Source organism: Mesoplodon mirus, assembly GCF_964341445.2.
Source record: "Mesoplodon mirus genome assembly, chromosome: 15".
NCBI lineage: Eukaryota > Metazoa > Chordata > Mammalia > Artiodactyla > Ziphiidae > Mesoplodon > Mesoplodon mirus.
Genome location: NC_138991.1, coordinates 69,421,898 through 69,441,402, shown reverse-complemented (window position 1 = coordinate 69,441,402; position 19,505 = coordinate 69,421,898). Strand labels below are relative to the sequence as shown.

The 19,505-nt window shown below is 42.2% G+C and overlaps 2 protein-coding genes across 2 annotated transcripts in view; one reads left to right on the top strand and one right to left on the bottom strand.

Moving 5' to 3' along the window:
- Positions 1-437: 437 nt before the first annotated feature.
- NKX2-4 (NK2 homeobox 4) lies at positions 438-1,824 on the top strand (the record flags this gene model as incomplete). Its single annotated transcript, XM_082644611.1, has 2 exons — positions 438-888; positions 1,205-1,824. 2 exons carry the CDS (start codon positions 438-440, stop codon positions 1,822-1,824), a joined length of 1,071 nt encoding a protein of 356 aa, XP_082500737.1.
- A 6,081-nt stretch (positions 1,825-7,905) lies between these two features.
- XRN2 (5'-3' exoribonuclease 2) overlaps positions 7,906-19,505 on the bottom strand; it is a 78,627-nt gene continuing 67,027 nt past the window's right edge. Inside the window, exons 28-30 of the mRNA XM_082644911.1 lie at positions 16,006-16,069; positions 10,791-10,929; positions 7,906-8,450 (exon numbers count right to left, since the gene is read on the bottom strand). Of these exons, the coding sequence (XP_082501037.1) occupies positions 8,385-8,450; positions 10,791-10,929; positions 16,006-16,069 (269 nt within the window). The 3' untranslated portion in view covers positions 7,906-8,384. The remainder of the gene's footprint in view (positions 8,451-10,790; positions 10,930-16,005; positions 16,070-19,505) is intronic.

Sequence of the window (19,505 nt, the reverse complement as noted above, 5' to 3'; positions counted from 1 at the left end):
TAGGCAGAGGCGCGGAATCCTTCACTTCAAGCCTCGACGCCGGCCTCGGAGTTTCTATTTCTGGTGGTCCAGGATTGGGATAACGGCCGGGATGGAGGCGGGAAGCATGGAGAAAGCAAAGGGGGGTGATCTTTTCAAGAAACACCCAACTGCCCCCTTTACCTTTTTTGTCTCCACTATGGGGAGGTGGGGGGCCGAGAGAAAAAGATGTCAATGACCATTGTTTGCTCGTTTGCGATGTTGCTCCGCCCCCCGAGTCTGTCGTAAACCTGGCGCGGGACTAAAATAAACCCCAGATCCCGCAGCTCCGGGGGCTCAACGCGCCGCCGACTCCTGGTCACAGGCGCTGCCGCCCCGGCCCAGGTGGCGGCGACCCACGGCCGCCGCGTCCCGCCCGCGCCCGCCCCGGGCCCCCCTACCTGGCCGTCCGCCGAGCCATGTCGTTGAGCCCCAAGCACACGACGCCCTTCTCCGTGTCCGACATCCTGAGCCCCATCGAGGAGACCTACAAGAAGTTCGGCGGCGCCATGGACGGTGCGCCGCCCGGCCTGGGGGTGCCTCTGGGGGCCGCGGCCGCCGCCTACCGCGCGCCGCCGACCGGGCCCTCTTCGCAAGCGGCGGCCGTGGCGGGCATGCAGCCCCCGCACACCATGGCGGGCCACAACGCTGCGGCGGCGGCGGCGGCGGCGGCGGCGGCGGCCGCCGCCGCCACCTACCACATGCCGCCCGGCGTCCCGCAGTTCCCGCACAGCGCTATGGGCGGCTACTGCAACGGCGGCCTGGGCAACATGGGCGAGCTGCCCGCCTACACGGACGGCATGCGGGGCGGCGCGGCAGCCGCGGCCACCGGCTGGTATGGCGCCAACCCGGACCCGCGCTACTCGTCAAGTGAGCGGGGCCGGGAGCGCGGGACGGAGGGCAGCGGACCGCGCGGACTTTTCCCGCCACAGTCCGAGGCGCGGGGGGCGCTGGGACCGGGCCCGGGGCGCGCGGGGTGTCCTGGGACCCTGAGCGCGCGGGGGGCGCTGGGACCCGGCCGGGGTCGCGCGGGGCGTCCTGGGACCCTGTGCGCGCGGGGGGTGCTGGGCCCCTGGGCGCGCGGGGCGTCCTGGGACCCGCCGGGGCCACGCCGGCGTCGCGGCCGCATTGGTGTGAAGAGAGCTGGGTGGCGGCTGACCGGCATTCCCCTTGGGCCCCTCCCCAGTCTCCAGGTTCATGGGGCCATCAGCGGGAGTGAACGTGGCCAGCATGGGGTCGCTACCGGGCATCGCGGACGCCGCCAAGTCTCTGGCGCCCCTGCATACGGCTGCGGCGGCGGCGGCGGCGGCGCCGCGGAGGAAGCGCCGCGTGCTGTTCTCGCAGGCGCAGGTCTACGAGCTGGAGCGGCGCTTCAAGCAGCAGAAGTACTTGTCGGCGCCCGAGCGCGAGCACCTGGCCAGCATGATCCACCTGACGCCCACGCAGGTCAAGATCTGGTTCCAGAACCACCGGTACAAGATGAAGCGGCAGGCCAAGGACAAGGCGGCGCAGCAGCTGCAGCAGGAGGTCGGCCTGGGCCCGCCGCCGCCGTCCCCGCGCCGCGTGGCCGTGCCCGTGCTGGTCAAGGACGGCAAGCCCTGCCAGAACGGCGCGGCCACGCCGACGCCCGGCCAGGCCGGCCCGCAACCGCCCGCGCCGACGCCCGCGCCCGAGCTGGAGGAGCTGTCGCCCAGCCCGCCCGCGCTGCACGGCCCTGGGGGAGGCCTGGCGGCCCTGGACGCGGCGGCTGGGGACTACGGCGGCGGCGCGCTGGGCGCCAACCTGCTCTATGGCAGGACGTGGTGACGGCGCGGGCCGGGCGGGGTCCCTCCTGACGCCTGAGGGTCGGCTTGGACCGACGGCGGACGCGGAGCTCGCAAACGAACGGACGGGTCGTGGAGGCGGGCGGGCGCGGAACCTCTCTACTGGGGGTGGGGACGCGACAGCCCCAGGATCGAATCACGAGCATCGCGCCAGGGGGCTTTGAGGTGGTCATTTCCTCCTTCCAGAGGTTCCTAAATTATGTGAAAAGCCGGCCGAGTCCATATGCACCACGTTCCTAACCAAAGCTCTCAGAGTTTTAAACGTTGGAGACTTCGTTGGTGTTTGTTGCTCTAAAAACCAACCCAGCTTTAGCAATGAATTCTTCTTGGAGTGGAACTTACCTTGGGAGATTAATTTTCGAATCCCCCTCCCCTTAAGTGCAATTTCATTAATGTTTGATGGAAAGTAAATTTAATTGTAGCTCAAGGTGGATCATGCACATAGCAACATTATTGCAGAGGAGTTATTGCCATTTACAGAAATGGAATAAACTTAATCAAAATATTGCTTATACGAATTGATACAGCGTTTTAAATTTAATGCTGTTTTTTAAATGTTTCGATCATTATTTGGCAATGAGTGTTTGTATATTACCCTAAAAGAGGATTTTCTCCCTAATATGCAGTTCATCAAAAGAAAGAAGGGTTGTAAGCTACTTTTTATATGGAAACTGGTCTCCCCAATGAATGGATAAAATAAATGACACCCTGTCTTTCTGTAGACATGTTATTTACTCTTTCTAAGGCATTTGCTTATCTTAATTTGAATACCGTGATAAAACATTAGAACAAGTAAGCAAAATTGCTAAGATAGACATCAATTAATTAACCTGTTTGAAAGCATGTCAAGAAGAGAATAGGGTGATTTACTGAATTGTAATCAGTATGTAAAGAATAAATAACTAAAATATTTATAATTTTCTCATATTTAGAACTTAATAGGGGTTACACACCGACTTTGTTGGTGTTTTCTTGTACAAATAATGTATTTACTCTTTAATATGATGATTTATATTTCCTGTGTTTCAAAAGGATATTTAAATATAACTTAAAAGAACCTTAAGTACTTTTTTTTTTGGTAAGAGTCAAATGGTCATTTATTTTTCACTAAGTTGTATAGGTTTTTTTTTTTTTAACACTACTTGGCATGATGGGACAACACAGCTCAGTTGACTCATGATTTAAAGAACTGGTAGCGGAGTAAAAATACTAAAAGCTGAAGAACGTGAGCTTATGAAATGAAGAAAAATTAAAGACGTTAACATGGGTAAAACGTGATTTATAAATGACCAAAACATCTACCAGAGACCTTAAAGCTCTTCTACATTTGAAGTTTTAGAATTATAGTTTGAAGCGAAACATTTTATTTAACTTCATTGTTTGGGTGTTTTTCTGAATGTGCAAAGTGCATTCTTTAAGAAGGTGTTTTAAAAGTTGCACTTTCTCTATTTTATATAGTAAATAATAATAATAGTAATTTAAAACTCCAGTTCCTTCCACAAAGAGGAAAAAAAAAACACTAAAGAAGCAAGGGGATCAGCCTTTATCAAGGGGCTGTGAATGCATTTTTGTAAAATGATAACTGATTTTTAAAACATTTTACATTAAAAAATAAGCAGAAAAAATAGTATGACAATGGTGCAATACACCTGAAGGAAATTTTCCCAATTTGGGTTTTTGCATACTAATAAAATTGACTTTCAGAATATTAGCCAAGCTAGCATAACTATTACTGATGTGCCACATTTCAAAATGATTGTTTATATTGATCAGATTCCTTCAAATTCTGAAATTTTACTTCTAGAAAACATGTTTTAAAAGTTCACATGGTTTGTAATTTTTTTTTTTTTACAGCCCAATACTTAACAAAAGCAAGAATATCTTATGGACTAAGGGCTCCAAGTAACATTTAAAGAAAATAAATCTTCATGGACAGTTTTTTCCTTGCTAATTTCTGGAACAAAAAATCCCTTAGACTAAGTGAACTCTCTATCAAAAAGACCATTAAGAAGAAACAGCATTCTTTATACAATATTTTCTGAAAGTGTATTTGGTACAGGCGTATCTCTTTCCTTTCAATGTTCCTTTAAATAGTAAAGGACCCAAGCCAGAAGTAATTGCTGCAGAGGGCTTAACATTCTACACCCAGAAACTTACTGAGTTTATGTGTGCACATCCTGAAATTAGGACAAGGTTTGATTTTGAAACATTAAAACAGAAAATGCTTTTATTATAGAATTCCACATTCTGATTAATGCAAAACAAGAGCTTTTTTCTTCTTTTGCAATTAGTGCTTTGCAGATCTTTTATAAAAACACAAACGGCCAGACTAGGTGAAACTCATTAACTGAAGAGGAGGATAAGTGTCCACGACCAAGAGGGAGGGCTGGCGCAGGGTCTAAGTGGAACAAAGCCCCTCCAAAGTTTAGCAGAGGCCACAGTAAAACTCGGTTTCAGAAATGCGAACTGCAGATGTGACACTTTCCTAAATGTTTTGGAGTTTTACAGCATTCTAACGTATCTTTTCCAATTGAGGCACAGAAACCAAGATCCAGAATCAAAGTTGCAGAGAGGAACGGCAGGGATGGCAGGTACTTTTCTGAAATCTGTGCTGGGATGTAAATTGAAGCGGGGTATGTGTGTGTATGTGTGTGTGAGCGCAATGTTGAAGGATACAGGAAGGGTGTTTTGTATATGGAAGGGGGGATGGTGTGTGTAACCCAGTTGTCTTCTATTTAAGGCTTTGCTTAGAACTAAAACCTAATGGTCGGAACAAGTAAGTCAATCAGACTTTTATCAACACAGATGTTGTGTTCAAACTCCATTCTGCTATCGACTGTTTACTTTCAATTTAAAGCAAATCAGAGATGCAATCCTGTTCACTAAATGCAAGCACCTTCCAAAGACTTGCTTTGTTAACTGCATTGAATACTGATGATTTATAAACTTTTAGAATAAACTGGTGAACCATTGTCACATAAAGACCCATCGATTGGATTTTTAGCTATGAATTTGTGCATCAGATAGTGCACTGTGTAGTGGCAGTATAAATTTCAGATGTAGTTTAAAGCATGAATGATACTGCCCAACTGTTTAATATAACACTAAAGTGTGGATAAAACCCTGTATGTTAATTACTCAAGTCCAGTTTTTAAAAATAACTGCTGCTTGCCATGCCCAAATACAATGGGACAGGGCACTAGGATACATTTTATTAAAAATGAATTAAATAAATAGACTTTTGCTGCTAGTGAGAACTGGTGAGCATCTGGACAAGATTCAAAGAAGACTTGAAGTCAGGAATTCGCTCTCTCCAGTAAGTATTAAGATAACTTTGTGATTTTAAGATCACTTTTATGTCATTATTTTTAAGCCTGGAGGTAAGCTTAAATGGAAGCTTCTGAAAGAGGTGTTTTGGTTTCATTTGTCTTTGCCTTAGAATGTTTACCTGCAGTTGAATGAAATGCCTTTTATTTCAGCTTCTAAATTCCATGTAACCTCTAATTTCAGTAGTTGCTTAAGTGATTTCTAATAAAAGTTTAACCATGAATTTGCCCAAGTCTAAGTTGTGCAGGCTATTTTGTAGTAGTGAATAGCTCCATTCCCATTTCACACACACAAATTAAAGCATGTTCCTCTTTGGCCCTCTTGCATGTGTACGGTGTCAGACAACAAGCAACGCAGGCATTCACTTCACCCCGAGTGGGGCGTTTGCTACTTGATTAGTTTTACTTTTTTCCCGGTTAGAAGTAGCAGAGCCGTCGCTCGCGGGCACGCAGCCGGTGGGTCGGCTCCAGGCCGCCCTGGGGGCGGGAAGCGGCGCCGACGAGTCGGATGCGGCAGGGGCCGCAAGCCGCCTGCGAACCTGCGAACCGGGCGTCCAGGTGACTTCGGAGAATGTCTACATTCTAATTTCGAAGCAAAGCGAAATTCGTTTACGTTCAGGCTTGGAGCTTAAATCAGCAGCCTCGGGAGAAGACCCTTTCCGTTCTTTCCTTCCAGGTCCCAGTATTCGAACGCGTGCGGAGCTGAGACGACGCTGGGCTGGCGGAGAAGCTGCGGCGCGGGGGCCGCCCGGGGATCCGGGCCAGGATGCCGGGCCCCCTGAGCCCCGGGGCCGCGGGCGTCCCCGCCCCCGCCGAGCTCCCCCCGAGCCCGCCCGGCCGGCCCTGGCTCTAGCTCTGCCTGCCGGTCATCTCCCCGCCTGCCTCCCCGACGCTACACGGCGGCCGGACAGCACTTTCGATGGATGGCCGTGGGCTCTAAGGCTTTGCCTCACTGGACCCTACGGAGGACAGCTGCTCACCACGGGCTCTTAGCGCCGCGATGAAGTCGGGCTGTTTTCAGGTTCTAAGATTCTTAAAAATCTTTAATGAGACCCTGAAAAAACTTGGCCCTACGTAAACATACTACAATGGAGTTAATTACATAAAATTGACCCGTTGACTTTACACCCGAATATGGAGGGGATAGTTATAGCTTTAAACATGCCATTTAAAGTTCTAAAAAGCGTTTACTTGTTAAAATAACAGGGCATTTTTCTGGGAGTTAGAAAGAGATGCAGAGTAAGGAGAGGGAAGGAAGCGAGGTCTCACCACCCGCTAGTGGGACTCTAGCCGGCTTAATTTTTCCATCAGGCTTTTTGCTTAGGTGTCTTCAGAACACTTTAAACATTAATTTTCAAACTTGTTTTGATCCGTTACATGTAATGGTGAAAGAGCCAAATCAGAAACAATTATTTTAGACACGCTCATGATAGCTTAAAACAAAATTAAAAACTAGACCAAATTTAAAGATCTGAGAAAATACAGGTTCTGCAGAAGTGTGGGTATGGGGTACTTACGAAGCTCTGTACACTAAGTAAGACATGTATGTGGACTCCTTTGGAGTATGCAGTACTGATTTAGGCGCTATACATTTTCAGTATTTGGAAGATAGAGAAATCTAACAGAAGGTATTATTCCCACTTTAATGTATTGTGAAGTAATATATAATGCTTGTGTTAATTCCCAGCAGAGAGACTCTTTATCTCAACAATAAAGGACCCTGCTCTATTCACCCATCATCAGCAATGAACTCAATAGCTTCAAAATACCTTCCTATCCAAGGTTAAGGTGGGACTTTTTCTGAATAGATTTAAGATTAACAAGTGTGCCTTTGTAGAATACTAAAGCAAGAATGTCCCAGGTCAGAAAGTCAGAGAGAAACCTTACTTTACAATCTGAGGCTAGAATGGAAAGGTGGAAACAAGGCAACAAGTCTTCATACGTGTGTCTGGGTTGGTTGTGGCAATGAAAATGCATATGGAAGTGCTGCACGTGAACTGCAGGCATAAATGTAAGGAACTATAGTGTGCTTAGTAGCAAGAAAAAAATAAGTACAAGTTGAAATCTATTGTGAAATAATGCAAAAACTTGCCAAGGAACATAGGCAATTTAGCTAGGAATTAAACTTTAAGTTTTCTTTCTTTCTGCCCTCCCATTGGGTTCTGTGGAGTGTTTTTTCAGCTTAAGTACAACTGACCTACACCACTGTGTTACTTCCAGGTGCATAAAATGATTCGATATTTCTATACACTATGAAATGATCACCACAATAAGTCTAGTTACCATCTGTCACCACAAAAATAATATTATTGATTATATTCCCCATGTTGTACATTCCATCCCATGACTCATTTATTTTGTAGCTGGAAGTTTGTACCTCAATCCCTCTCACCTATTTCACTCATCACCACTCCCCGGAATTTTTCAACTTTTCTTAGAGATATAAAACTAGTCCTTAAAACTGCAGTATAAATCTACATGAAATTTGTAAAATGTAAATAATTTATTCTCATGAAGATTTTATAATTTGCCAGATCAGTAGCAGACACATACATGGGTTGGTTGGGTTGTCTTGCTGACCATATCCTCTTAAAATCTACTTCTTCATTTTCTTTTGACATCTAATTGTAGAAATAAATTGTTTTCTGATATACTGATTAAAAAACACACAAAAAAACACATGCTTGGCCAAGATTTTCAAAGTTTAAATACTGTAAAAGAAAAACAAGAGACCAGAGTTTTAAGTTTTGTTTTTTTTTTACTAAAGTCCAGAAATTTCCATATGACAAGTACATTAATGAAATGTTCCCAAAGAAATACTGAACAATATACACTCTAAGTTGGCTGAGAGTTCCAGCTCAAGAGTTCATACCTAATTTTGCATTAAAAATCAGCATGGATCTTAGATGATCTAGAATACACTGTGTTTTGAAATCCACAGCTGGTTTGATTTTTGAACATAATGAAAAACCAGTATTCCTGTTCCGTCAAATGTGTTTTACAAGCAATAATAAATTCAGATCCACTGTATTATGCAACACACATCTTTGGAAAGCAACATAAACAGTGAGATCGGATCAGTAGAAATATACACAGTTAAAAGAAATACACAAAGTACTGTAGTTTTATTAAAAACTACTACTTGAGAAAGAAATCTTTCCACAAATAGCATAAAACTGTAGAATGATGAAAGGATTTGGGAAAGCTTTACAAAAGCCTAATTCCAACTGTATCTTCCTGAAGGTGGTGGCAAAGGGTATTTCCTTCCTTCTCTGGGATATCCCTGGAAAAAAAGAGCAAAAGAAAGAGTTTATCTTCTGGATTAACACTCCTGCAAAGAAACTAATCTTACTTCTCTGTGGAAAAACACACTATAAAGAAGGTGAATATGTCTTACAGGTATATCACATGGAAGGTCTCCATAAACGGGTACTTTTGGTCTGCAGCTTCACAGAAAGCTGCATGCAAAGTGGGACATCAGCATAGATGCTCACTGACAACTAACCAAACAAGCCTTAACAAGCGCTTGAAAAATTCCTTAAAATGCACACAAATGAAGGATAGTTAAGTGTCTTGTGTATAGCACTTGTCATTCTCAGTTCTCCCTACCACCCCCTCCCCAGCTCGTAATTCAAGCCACACTGTGGTAAGGTGCCCACATCATCTTCACACATATTATATACTAGGAAAGTCATTTTGCTTAACAAAGGCAGGAGCTTGCTGCATCAGTTGAGGCCTAATGAACTATTAATTTTAGGGTTTTTTGTTTGTTTAGCTATAAATAATAGTGTACCACATTAGGTTATTACATAATCAATTACTGGCAGTATTCCTAACAGTTCCTAATATGCTTGCAAATAACATTTCTGTACAACCTGAAGGTAAATGTGATGTGTCTCCCATCACAATTCCCTTTCTACGGAGGATTCTGAAATGGACCCCCTTCCCCATGTTGCCACTCAGAGCACTTCACTAGTTTAAATTATAACATGAATATGTGTAGTCCTTCAAGGTCATAATGTAGGCTAAGGACTTGTTTAGTCATATAAACTCCACTAAAAATATAATGAAGTCATAATTTTACTGCTTTTAACAATAAACTTCTAAATTTAATAGCGCTTCAAAATTCTGATTTAATTTTAAAAAAATCTCCACAGAAAAAAAGACTAAGAAAGAAATTTATTTCCAAAAGGTCCTAAAGGAATTATAATGTACAAACGGTTTGCATCTCCTAAGTGAATAAGAATTTTACCTCGTGTAACAGCAAAAAGCTCCTTTAAAGGGACGCGCTCCCCTAAAGGAGGCAGGGGAGGCGCTGAACTGGGGTCAGAAGTCACAGGCGTCCCCAGCTCTGCTGCCCAACCCAAAGGCAGGAGGGTTAAGCTTTCGACTCCTGACTTGGAAAATGAGGTGACTGGACTAAACTTCCTCCAGAGCTTCTTCTAGTTGCAAGTGTGCCTTCCTTTCCAAAATATTCATCATTTAGGTTGCCCAGTGTCCCCTCGACACTAGCAGCATAAACAGTCTCCATCTACTGAACCTACCGATAGCATCTGTAGAGATCTCGGGCTGAGAGTGTGCAAAGTCATATTCTACAAACTGATTCTAAAGAACGGTAACAAAATTCTCTCAAAAGACAAGATGATTACTTTCTTGTAAAGTGAACTGAGACCTGTAAGAATACACCAAAAAAGTGTGGAAAAAAAGATTTTTCTTAGCTGGCAGAAGATTTTTCTCAGCTGTCAGAACAAAGGGACACATGGCAAGAACCTGAGTTAGAAAATTAATATTCGAAGCACTGCAAAAGGCTGTAGGCGACACCAGGTAAGCAATTTAAAAACCACTTCGCATCACCACAGGTGCCAACTCCAGGAATAGCACACACTCTGAATCACTGCATTCAGATCCTGTTCTCTGGCAAGCGTTTGATTGAAGAGCATGTAAATACTGGCCAGGGTGTCAAATGGCTGGGGGACAAACAGACTGAGGCAAACAGACCTCAGGCTTATATGTTGCTAAAAGTGGATGCTATAAAGAGAAGGGAATAAAGCTTACACTTACTGAATGTGTCTAGGAATTATTATACTCACTCAATGTATAGCTGTTTAAATTTAGTTAAAAAAAAAAAGTGGGAAATTAGATAGGAAAGATTTCTTTCCATGCAGACAGAGAACAGATGAATCAAGACAGAAGACTCCCAAGAGGAATAAAGATAACGGCTGAAAAGGTGAAATATTACTTTCAGCTTCTAGAACATTACCATTTATTTTGAGAGATCTAGTTTCTATGAAACTAAAAAGCAATACCCTATGGATAAATACCCTAAGGATAATGCTTTGGTGATGGACCATATTTGTGCTAAATATCAGATTGCTGTGATTAAAGGGGCTTTTGGTCTGAAAATTCTTCAGCATCATCAAAGGATAACCTATTTAGTGAGGCAGATACTCACCCCGTATACATTTTTAATGAGGGATCCAAGTTCGACTGAGCTACTCTATCAGTAACTTATCCACAGATGTTTAAGAAAACCAAAACCAAACCAAACCATGGAGTCCCAAGAGGCACGGTTCAATTCAGAGTGAGCAGTAAGCTTTCCATGCCACAGCCCCCGCTGCATCACCTGTCTCCCGCCGCGATCGTCACGTCTGGGTGCATACCCGCCCGGCCCGGCGAGCATCTGGTACTGGTTTGGCTGGAAGGCTGCGTTTGGGGTTTGGAGCATCCGGTTCCATGGCAGCAGAGGTTCGGCCCCAACGCCTCTGTGGAAAAGCATCATGTTTGCATTAAAAGTCAGAAGGCTAAAACCTGGCAGGTATCGTCATCTCCAAATCTGAGGACAATCCAATCTGCCTGGATTTGTCGTAGGGGATATGTAGTATCAGAGTGGCCTTTATGTCCCTCACAGTGAATGTAGTTTAACATGTTTCAGGAAGTATCAGCATTTATTTAAAAGGATGTTTAAACTCAATTGAATCAGAAAGGTCTGACTTAAAAAAATTTTTGTTCACCTTCAACTGTCAAGTTTCCTTTTAGTCACTTAAAATTTTGGACCCAAGATCACCAAGTTGGCTACATTTTAAGATGCTATCCAGGGCTTCCCTGGTGGCGCAGTAGTTGAGAGTCTGCCTGCCAATGCAGGGGACACGGGTTCATGCCCCGGTCCAGGAAGATCCTACATGCTGCGGAGCGGCTGCGCCCATGAGCCATGGCCGCTGAGCCTGCGCTCCGCAACGGGAGAGGCCACAACAGTGAGAGGCCCGCGTACCGCAAAAAAAAAAAAAAAAAAAAAAAAGATCTTCTCCAAAGAGTAAACATGTACAAGACAGGAGAATGAGGCTTTATTTTTAAAAATGTCCAGGCTGGTTCTTGGAGTCCATTCTTTCTAGTTAATTGCACACTGCAAATGAATTCTTACTGCTGAGTATTCTGAATCTAGGGTAGGGGACTTGGCTGTTTTTTCCCATCCATTATTCTGCTCAATATGTCAGAAGGTCTGATCAGGAGGAAACCTTTTCAAGTTCTATTGATGCAGCTTTCAATTGACCACGGTGACCTAGCAACATGAGCACTAATTGGCATGGGCTGACTGGCATTTGGTGTACAGTTTACATGGGAACACAGATTCAACAGCTATTATAACCCAGTTTGCTGGCCCAGATTATGGTCAAAAGAAATGTTTTAATTGTCTTCAAGTGCCTATTTTAACTTTGCAGATACAAAACAACAGGTATGATGTATTAAATCATAACAATCTAAAACTGTCACATAAATAATGTAGCAAAGATTTACCCTCTAAAAGCAATCACCATGTATGACATAACTTTCTTGAGGCATTTTCCTCAACTTCCATTTTATAGAACAGTCATTACAAAGAATAAACAGTAGCAAAATTCTCCAGTATATTTTAGCATTAGAAGCTTTGGGGCCATTACAGATGTTGGGAGGAATTATAAGCAAACTTTAAATTTGCTAAAGCAGCTATAACTGATCAGCATATGAATTTCACTTCCTAGGTCTTAGGGGGAAAAGCCCAAAGCTGGGCTCACTGGGTAATGCATTCTTCTCACAGCTATTCAAGCTTGAATCCATCCTCTCTACCCCCCACTCTCCTCCCTTCACTTGGAGCTTGCCCTGTTTTTTTTGTTTGTTTTTTTTTCAAACACCAAAGATAATTATTTTTGTGTGACGGCTCTAAGAACAGCTCTTTTAAGAACTCTAGAAAGGCCAATGCTATTCTTCACAGTTCGTGGTGAAACCAGGACTCTAATAATATAATTTTCTGGGAGTCAAAATAAAATGAAAAATCTGTACCTCAGAAAGAATATGCATATATTCAGGGTTTTTAATTATTTTTTGGATTCATTAATAAATATATTTTAGTGAGAAGGCCTCATCTATTTAGCAAGAACAGCTCCATATGTAGAGAACATATGGTCTCTTCCACTCTCTGCAGGACTGAGGGGTTAAGGTTTGTGCTGTGACCAAGGAGGCTCATCAAAACTGAGCATGCAAGCCCCACTTGCATTAAGTACAACTCACACATTGTATTAACTGTGATCATTTTTTCTTTCCAGTTTTATAATGCTAAAACGCACTCAACTGAGTTTCAGGAAAATCTGCTGGTATGGATAAAATACATTATAAATGCAATTTTACATTATTTTATGATTTAAAAATAGGTTAGGAACAAAGCCACAGTTTAAAAGCACAAAGTTCTCCTTTTTGTTTGAAATGATTACTTGAAATGTTTTTGACAAGAACAGTATTTATAAAACTAATTTAATTAAAATTAAATGGAAATAGCAGGTAAGAGGGACATGTACACTCTCTTCTGCTTGTTAGTGGCAGAAAGGCCTTCATTTTACACAAGTTTATCACTTTTCTACACTGTACTAATTATATTAGTTTGCAAATACTTACAAACTGAAATTTGCCCTGGAAAATACATTTTAAATCTGGGATGGAAGCGCTGAAGCTGACACGTTTTAACTTTTTAAAATCAGTAGCCATCGATTGAGGCAACTTATTTGAGGCATTTGGCATCATGAATGGCAACAATATTCTTAAGTTTCTAAATTACTGCTCTGGAAAGTAGCTGGTAATGCGATGTAACTACATACTACCACTGGGGTATCTTTAATTTATATATATATATATATATGTGTGTGCGTGTGTGTGTGTGTGTGTGTGTGTGTGTGTGTGTGTGTGTGTATAATATATATATATATATATATATATATATATATATATATATATATATGGCAAATGAGCTTTAAAAAATTTTCTGTGACTGAGCTTAGCACCCATTTAAGTTAAAAACTAAATGGCCACCTTGGATACGGCCAGAAAAGAGAATGCTCCGCTGGCAAAGACACACACAACAGGGCAGAAACCCAGGTGAGGAGGAGGCACACGCTGGACCTCACTCGCCATCAACACAATGATCGCCCGGTTGTCTCTGTGTGGGGAGAAGAAGGCGGGGGCAGGGATGCGCCGAGTGTATTTTTAAGTGAAATGAATATATGAATTATATATACTATTTCAAAGTAGGAATTAATTCAAGAAAGTGTAGTTTATTTTAAAAAAAAGTACACTCAAAATTTTCTTCTCTAATAGGGTTTTCAACCAAACACTCAAAACTGTGCAGTGGAAAAGTACTGAACTAATGATCAGTAAAACCTGGTTCTAGGAAGAATTCTACTTACCAGTTGTGACATCTCAGCAAAGTCAAAGTGACTATGAGTTTGTATTTTCTCCTCTATGCCTTGTAAGGTCAGAAAGGTTAGACTGACACGTGCTATAGAAACGAGTGATGTACTGTATTTGCTAAGAGGCTGGCTAATAGAGAAGTTTAGGAGGCTGAATTCAAACTTTGTTTTCTTTATGAATAAATGATGTGTTTCTTAAACGACCATGATTTAAGACATAAGAAAGAATTATATTACGCTCACACGTAACTTCTGCTTTACAGCATGATTTTAGTTTCTGACTAAAACTAAACCAAAAACATCCACAAAATATGTCCCAGATCTGTTGGGTTCACAGAGTCAGTCCAGAAGATACCAACTTGGCGAGGGCAGAACAAAAAAACCCGATGGATGTCAGGACACAAGGTGATAATCTTAGGGAAACAATGGGTGGAGGGAAGGAAAGCTTCAGGACCGAAGAAAGGGTGCCTTGGAAGTGGAAGGGGCTCCTTTTCTTCTATGAAGTCCCCGTGGCCTTCAGGAATATGATGCTTAGAGTCAGTTTTCTGATGAGTTTCGCTTGAGTGAAAAGTTTCTCAGTAAAGGATGGTGAGGAAGAGAGACCTCAGATAAGCTACTGAACTGTGTGCCTCAGTTTCGTCATCTGTAAAAATACCAACATCCACTTCAAAGGGTCGCTAGAGGAATAAGTGAATCATGTTTCTAAAAGCATGTGAGCACAGCGCTGGCACTTCATAAGCAGATGATAACACTGGGGATTCACAATATGGGAAAAAAGCAAGCAACAAAGTGGAGAAATGAAATCTTAAAATCAAACTGGACAAACGTAATGCAGAAAGACAGTTATTAAAATGAGATCAGTGTGAATGGGATAGTATGTAATTTAGAAAAAAATGTACCCCTCACTCATTTAATCTGTTTGACAATGGTGCTACTCTGAGGATGCTGAAGTGGTACATACCATGTGCCTTGAGCACTTATACTGAAAACAAAACATAAACACAGGCAGTAGCAGTTATTTTAAATTAAAATGCAGCTTGCACTAAGTAGCTGATACTATTAATAAACAATTGAATAACATAATTTCTTTTATCTTCTTGAGGAAAATAATGAAATGAGGTTTTGGAGTCTCTAAAGAAAGACCTTTCTTAAAGGGGGTAGGGGTTATAACCCTGTTCAAATAACAACACCTCATTCATTTCAGATGTGAACAGCTCAGACTGCTAAAACGGCAGAAGAGAGGCAAACAAAACAGATCAGAACTGGGAAGGCAAAGAAGGAAGCCGTACTATGAGGGGGTTTAAACTCGTCTTAGCATTGACTGGTGCTGGCAAGACCAGCATGAGACGACAGACTTTAAAGCTGCCCTTAAAAAATTATTCTTCAGATGTTAATATAATTATTCATAACACGCCCGGCTGCCTTGTCGTGCAGAGACCACCTGACTTCGGAGAGCACAACTTATCAATGAAAGAACACATGTCAAACATCCCTTGTTATTAAACCATGTCACATTCTTCCTCGTCCGTGGTACTTATTAGACTGCAGATCCCATAATCCTCTTCTGAGTCCCTTCTGCATTTAATTCAGTTCAGTCTTAAGTAGTTAAAGAAACTGTTTTCAGTGGCAACTAATAACTACTGACCTACAGTGACACTGCACTACAATAGGCCTGTCAGCCCTGAAAAAGTTGTACCAAAGAAGCTGATTAGGACTTCAAGAGGTTTGCAGCAAGAATCAATGGTTGGTCTGTACTGATGCTGCGCTGCCGGCACAGAAATGATAAAAGTGGAACCCCATTAGTTATGCCTCATTAAGCTGCACAACACTTCTAAAAAGAAATTTGTTTAGCCTGACCAAAACCTAATACAACTTTAAGCTCTCTGTGTTGCATTTTTCAGGGCACCTCAAAAGCATCAATAAAATAAAGGCCAAGAACCAAGAAAAGCAGGAAAGTATACAGGCATGAATCTTTTACTTCAACGTGTTAACCATCTATTTTCCTAAAGAAAGGGCACAAGAGAAACTATTTAGAGGGAAGAAAGTACATTTCATACCACAGAGAAAGCCCGAACTTCAAATGCTGATGTGAAAGTTACTGAAAAGTCATATTTGCTTTAATATTACCTGTCAAATCTTTGCTGCTGGAAAAGGGGAGGAGGACCTCGCCAGGAATCCTGGGGCCTCATATCTGGAAGATAAACAGGAAAGGGTTGAACAGGAGATTTTTTTTTTTTTGAAAAGTAATCACTATTCAGCTACCCACATATATTATAATTAAAAATTCTTGAAAAAAGTTGAGACTGAATATAAATTAAATAACTAGCATAATTACACACCCTGGAAATGTAAAAGGATATGAAACCAACAGGGTCAGTAAATCTGTCTGTTAAATTATTTCTCCTTTGATAACAAAACATAGTTTTAGAAGCCTTGGTCATTAAACTCACATTTCTCTCTCCCTCACTATCTGTGTACGTACATATGTAAAGGTGTTTTACATTTGTATTTTAAACGCTGTGCAAAATGATGGTATTTTGGTTTTATCCGTAAATACAAACTGAACGAACAGTAACTTTAATAGAAATCCTAAGATTTGCCCCCGAAACGTGTAAACAGGACAGAATGCTGACTTGCCTATAGCTGTGCTAACATGAAGCAGACAGTACACAGTCTCTCCAACACAGGTCAGAAGACATGTTCATAAAGGGACTGCCCACTTCCCTATTGTTTTCTGAGAGTCAAACCTCTTCCCCTAACAGAAGCTAAGCTGGGAACATCGAACGAATTACAAGGAATAGTTAAGTGGCTGCTGGTCCTCTGTGTAAATGGGATGAAGGGCACCCCCAGCACAGTCGGCAGGTTGGTATCAACCAACCACTATTCCAGTCCCCAGTCTCAGTCATCTCAGCCACCTTCCAGCAGGGTCTGAGTGTGACCTAATTAAAACAGCTGTTCCAGGAGTTGTCTAATGAGGTCTCCGCGTGAGGACAGTAACCTCCTCCAGACTCCCAAGGCCCAAGGACAACAAGGCTTACCATAATGTATTCAGGCTCACATTTTAATGGAAACACAAACTAGAAACATGCTTTTCGAAATTACTTTCTTAAAGGAAAGAAGAAATGAAAGCTTATCTCTGCTTACCAACCAAAAAAATGCAATCTGGGTTTACTTGGGGGTGGGGGGGTGGAGAAAAGAAGAAAGAAAAGTAGAATTGTGCTTTAAAACCCCCTGCAAAGGAGAATCTGGAACAAGTAAGGCGCTCACAAGGGTTCCAGCATGAAACACCCAGCTGCTGCTGCTCTGGAAGCAACACAGTCGAGGTACTGGACCAAAGAAAGCCTCCTAGATGGACAAGCCACCCCAGGGGAGCCACCCCAGCCCCTGGCCCAACGATCAGTGCACGCGCCAGGCCTTCACCACCATCACTTCCGAGCAGAATTCCATTCTGAACTGAAAGAAAGGTGGCACCCCTAGTCAATCTGCATTAAGTCCCCCTTTTATCTCTTAAAAACCAAATTAGTAGCGGTCAAACTGAGAACAATGCTGAGGAGGTTTCCCGTTGGTCATTAGATATTCAGAACCTGAATGGAAACTCAGGAAGCTCACTGCCACACAATCCACAGGAAACAGGGCCAAGATCCCTAGTCTAGGCCCAGAATAACTTCTGAATCACTATGCAGACTGTACACCACCAGAAAATCTAAATCAGAGGAGGTAAAACCAGAAATTCTTACAAGACAGCAAACCACCTGTGCAGTTTACTTCTATAGAGAAACTTAAAATACACTATACGATTTTCAGTGAGTTACGAGAAAGCAATCTACTGAAAGTAAAGCCAACATTTTGGCCACTTTTCCTGATGATTACTTTGTTAAACTTGTAGTCCATAACTATTCAGATACTGCACAAAACTTAGGTCAGTGAAAATTGGTTAAAATGTTCCCAGGAAGTATTGTATTTTAGTGTCTTATTATACAAAATTAGCTAATATAGCAAAGGTCAAAAGAAATACAGTAAATTTCATTTGGACCCCTGTCTAGCTCTGTACTTCACATGTCCCAGAATCACTGTGGTCACCTGGAAACATGCCTCTTTTTAACACAAAAACTTAATTCCGTGATTCTGGTTGCATGGTGTCTCTTTATATACGATGTCATCACAGAACACACTCTCCATGGTACTAATAAAAGCTTCCACACAGGATCCCTAATAAATATAAAATTGAATGAAGGTAATAAAAAAGCACATTTACATTAAGACAAGCCTTCAGAAATGTTTATCCTAATGTTTTATGAAAAATAAAGTCAGGGAAAAAGCTGGTATATTTCCTCCCAGGAACAGTATTAAGTGGAGGGAAAGTCCTCACCATCAGGAATACATGTTCACTAGATCCAAATACGCTGCGTGTTAGATAAAGCACACCGGTATTTCTAAGTAGAATTGGAACGTAATGTTCACTAAGTGTAAATGCTTTTTTTGGAGAGGGGGAGCCCTTCTCAGTAGTCTAATTGTATACCTGTAAGCGTCTAGAAAAACAGCCAGAGCTCCTACCCCACCAATTCTGGTATGCCAGATGCTGCCCACTCTGTTTTGCTTTCACTATTTCTCACCTCCAGGACAACTTTTTTTTTTCCACACAAACTCAGCACATGCAAAAACTATAGTTTTTTGTTAAAAACCTAAGCAAATTGTGTTAAGACTTTAAAATATCTCTTGCTTTCAACCCAAGAAGAAAAATAAAAGGGACTGAAGACAAATTTCAAGGCTACCTTTAAACAAATCTCTTCATGTGGCTCTGAGCAATATATATGGCCCTTAAGTGTTCATAAAGCAGAAATATTTCCTGGCTGAGAAGTAATGAAGTAGAATGTAAAACAAACTTATTATCATTCATTTGTATGGCTCTAAAAGAAGATCCATTTGAGAGGGAGAAAAAAAATCTAAGATAGTGAATTGCACTTCACAAAGGTACAAGCAAGAGAGAGAGAGAAAAAAATGACAGCTAATTTTTTCCTGTGGTCTTTAAAAACGTATCCTTTTTCTAGAGCTCTATGGCCACAGAAACCAAGGCTTCACCAATAGCTCCTCAAGTGACAATTTACCTAATCAGCGCAGCAATCATGGAAAAGATTCCATGTTTACTGATTGCACTAATCAAAAATCACTTTTCAAATGCAGCTAATTGACAAGTTTACCGACTGAAATGAAGAGAAGTGACATGTCACGTTCTCCAGGTTGCAGAAGCGAACGCTTTATTCATGCTGAGCACTTGGGGCTGCACTTGACTCTGACAAGTTCCCAGTACCCGGACAATCACCCGTCAGCCAAAAACTGACACATCAAAGACAAATCAAAGACTGACAGTGAGAAATGCCTGCAGCAGACGCTCGACAGAGCTGCAAGTATGACCAATGGCTCTCCTTGATGTAATTCTGCACCACATGAAAAACCAGCTGTGATATTGATACTACAAATATTTTTAAAAACTCACTAAATAGTTTAGATCTCAATTTTACTAAAACTATTTCTAAACAAATTTTAAAGTTCAAAATTCTACAAAGAGGAATGCTATCTTTTATCACTGAATACTTTCACAGTATCTACTATGTGCCAGGCACTGTTTC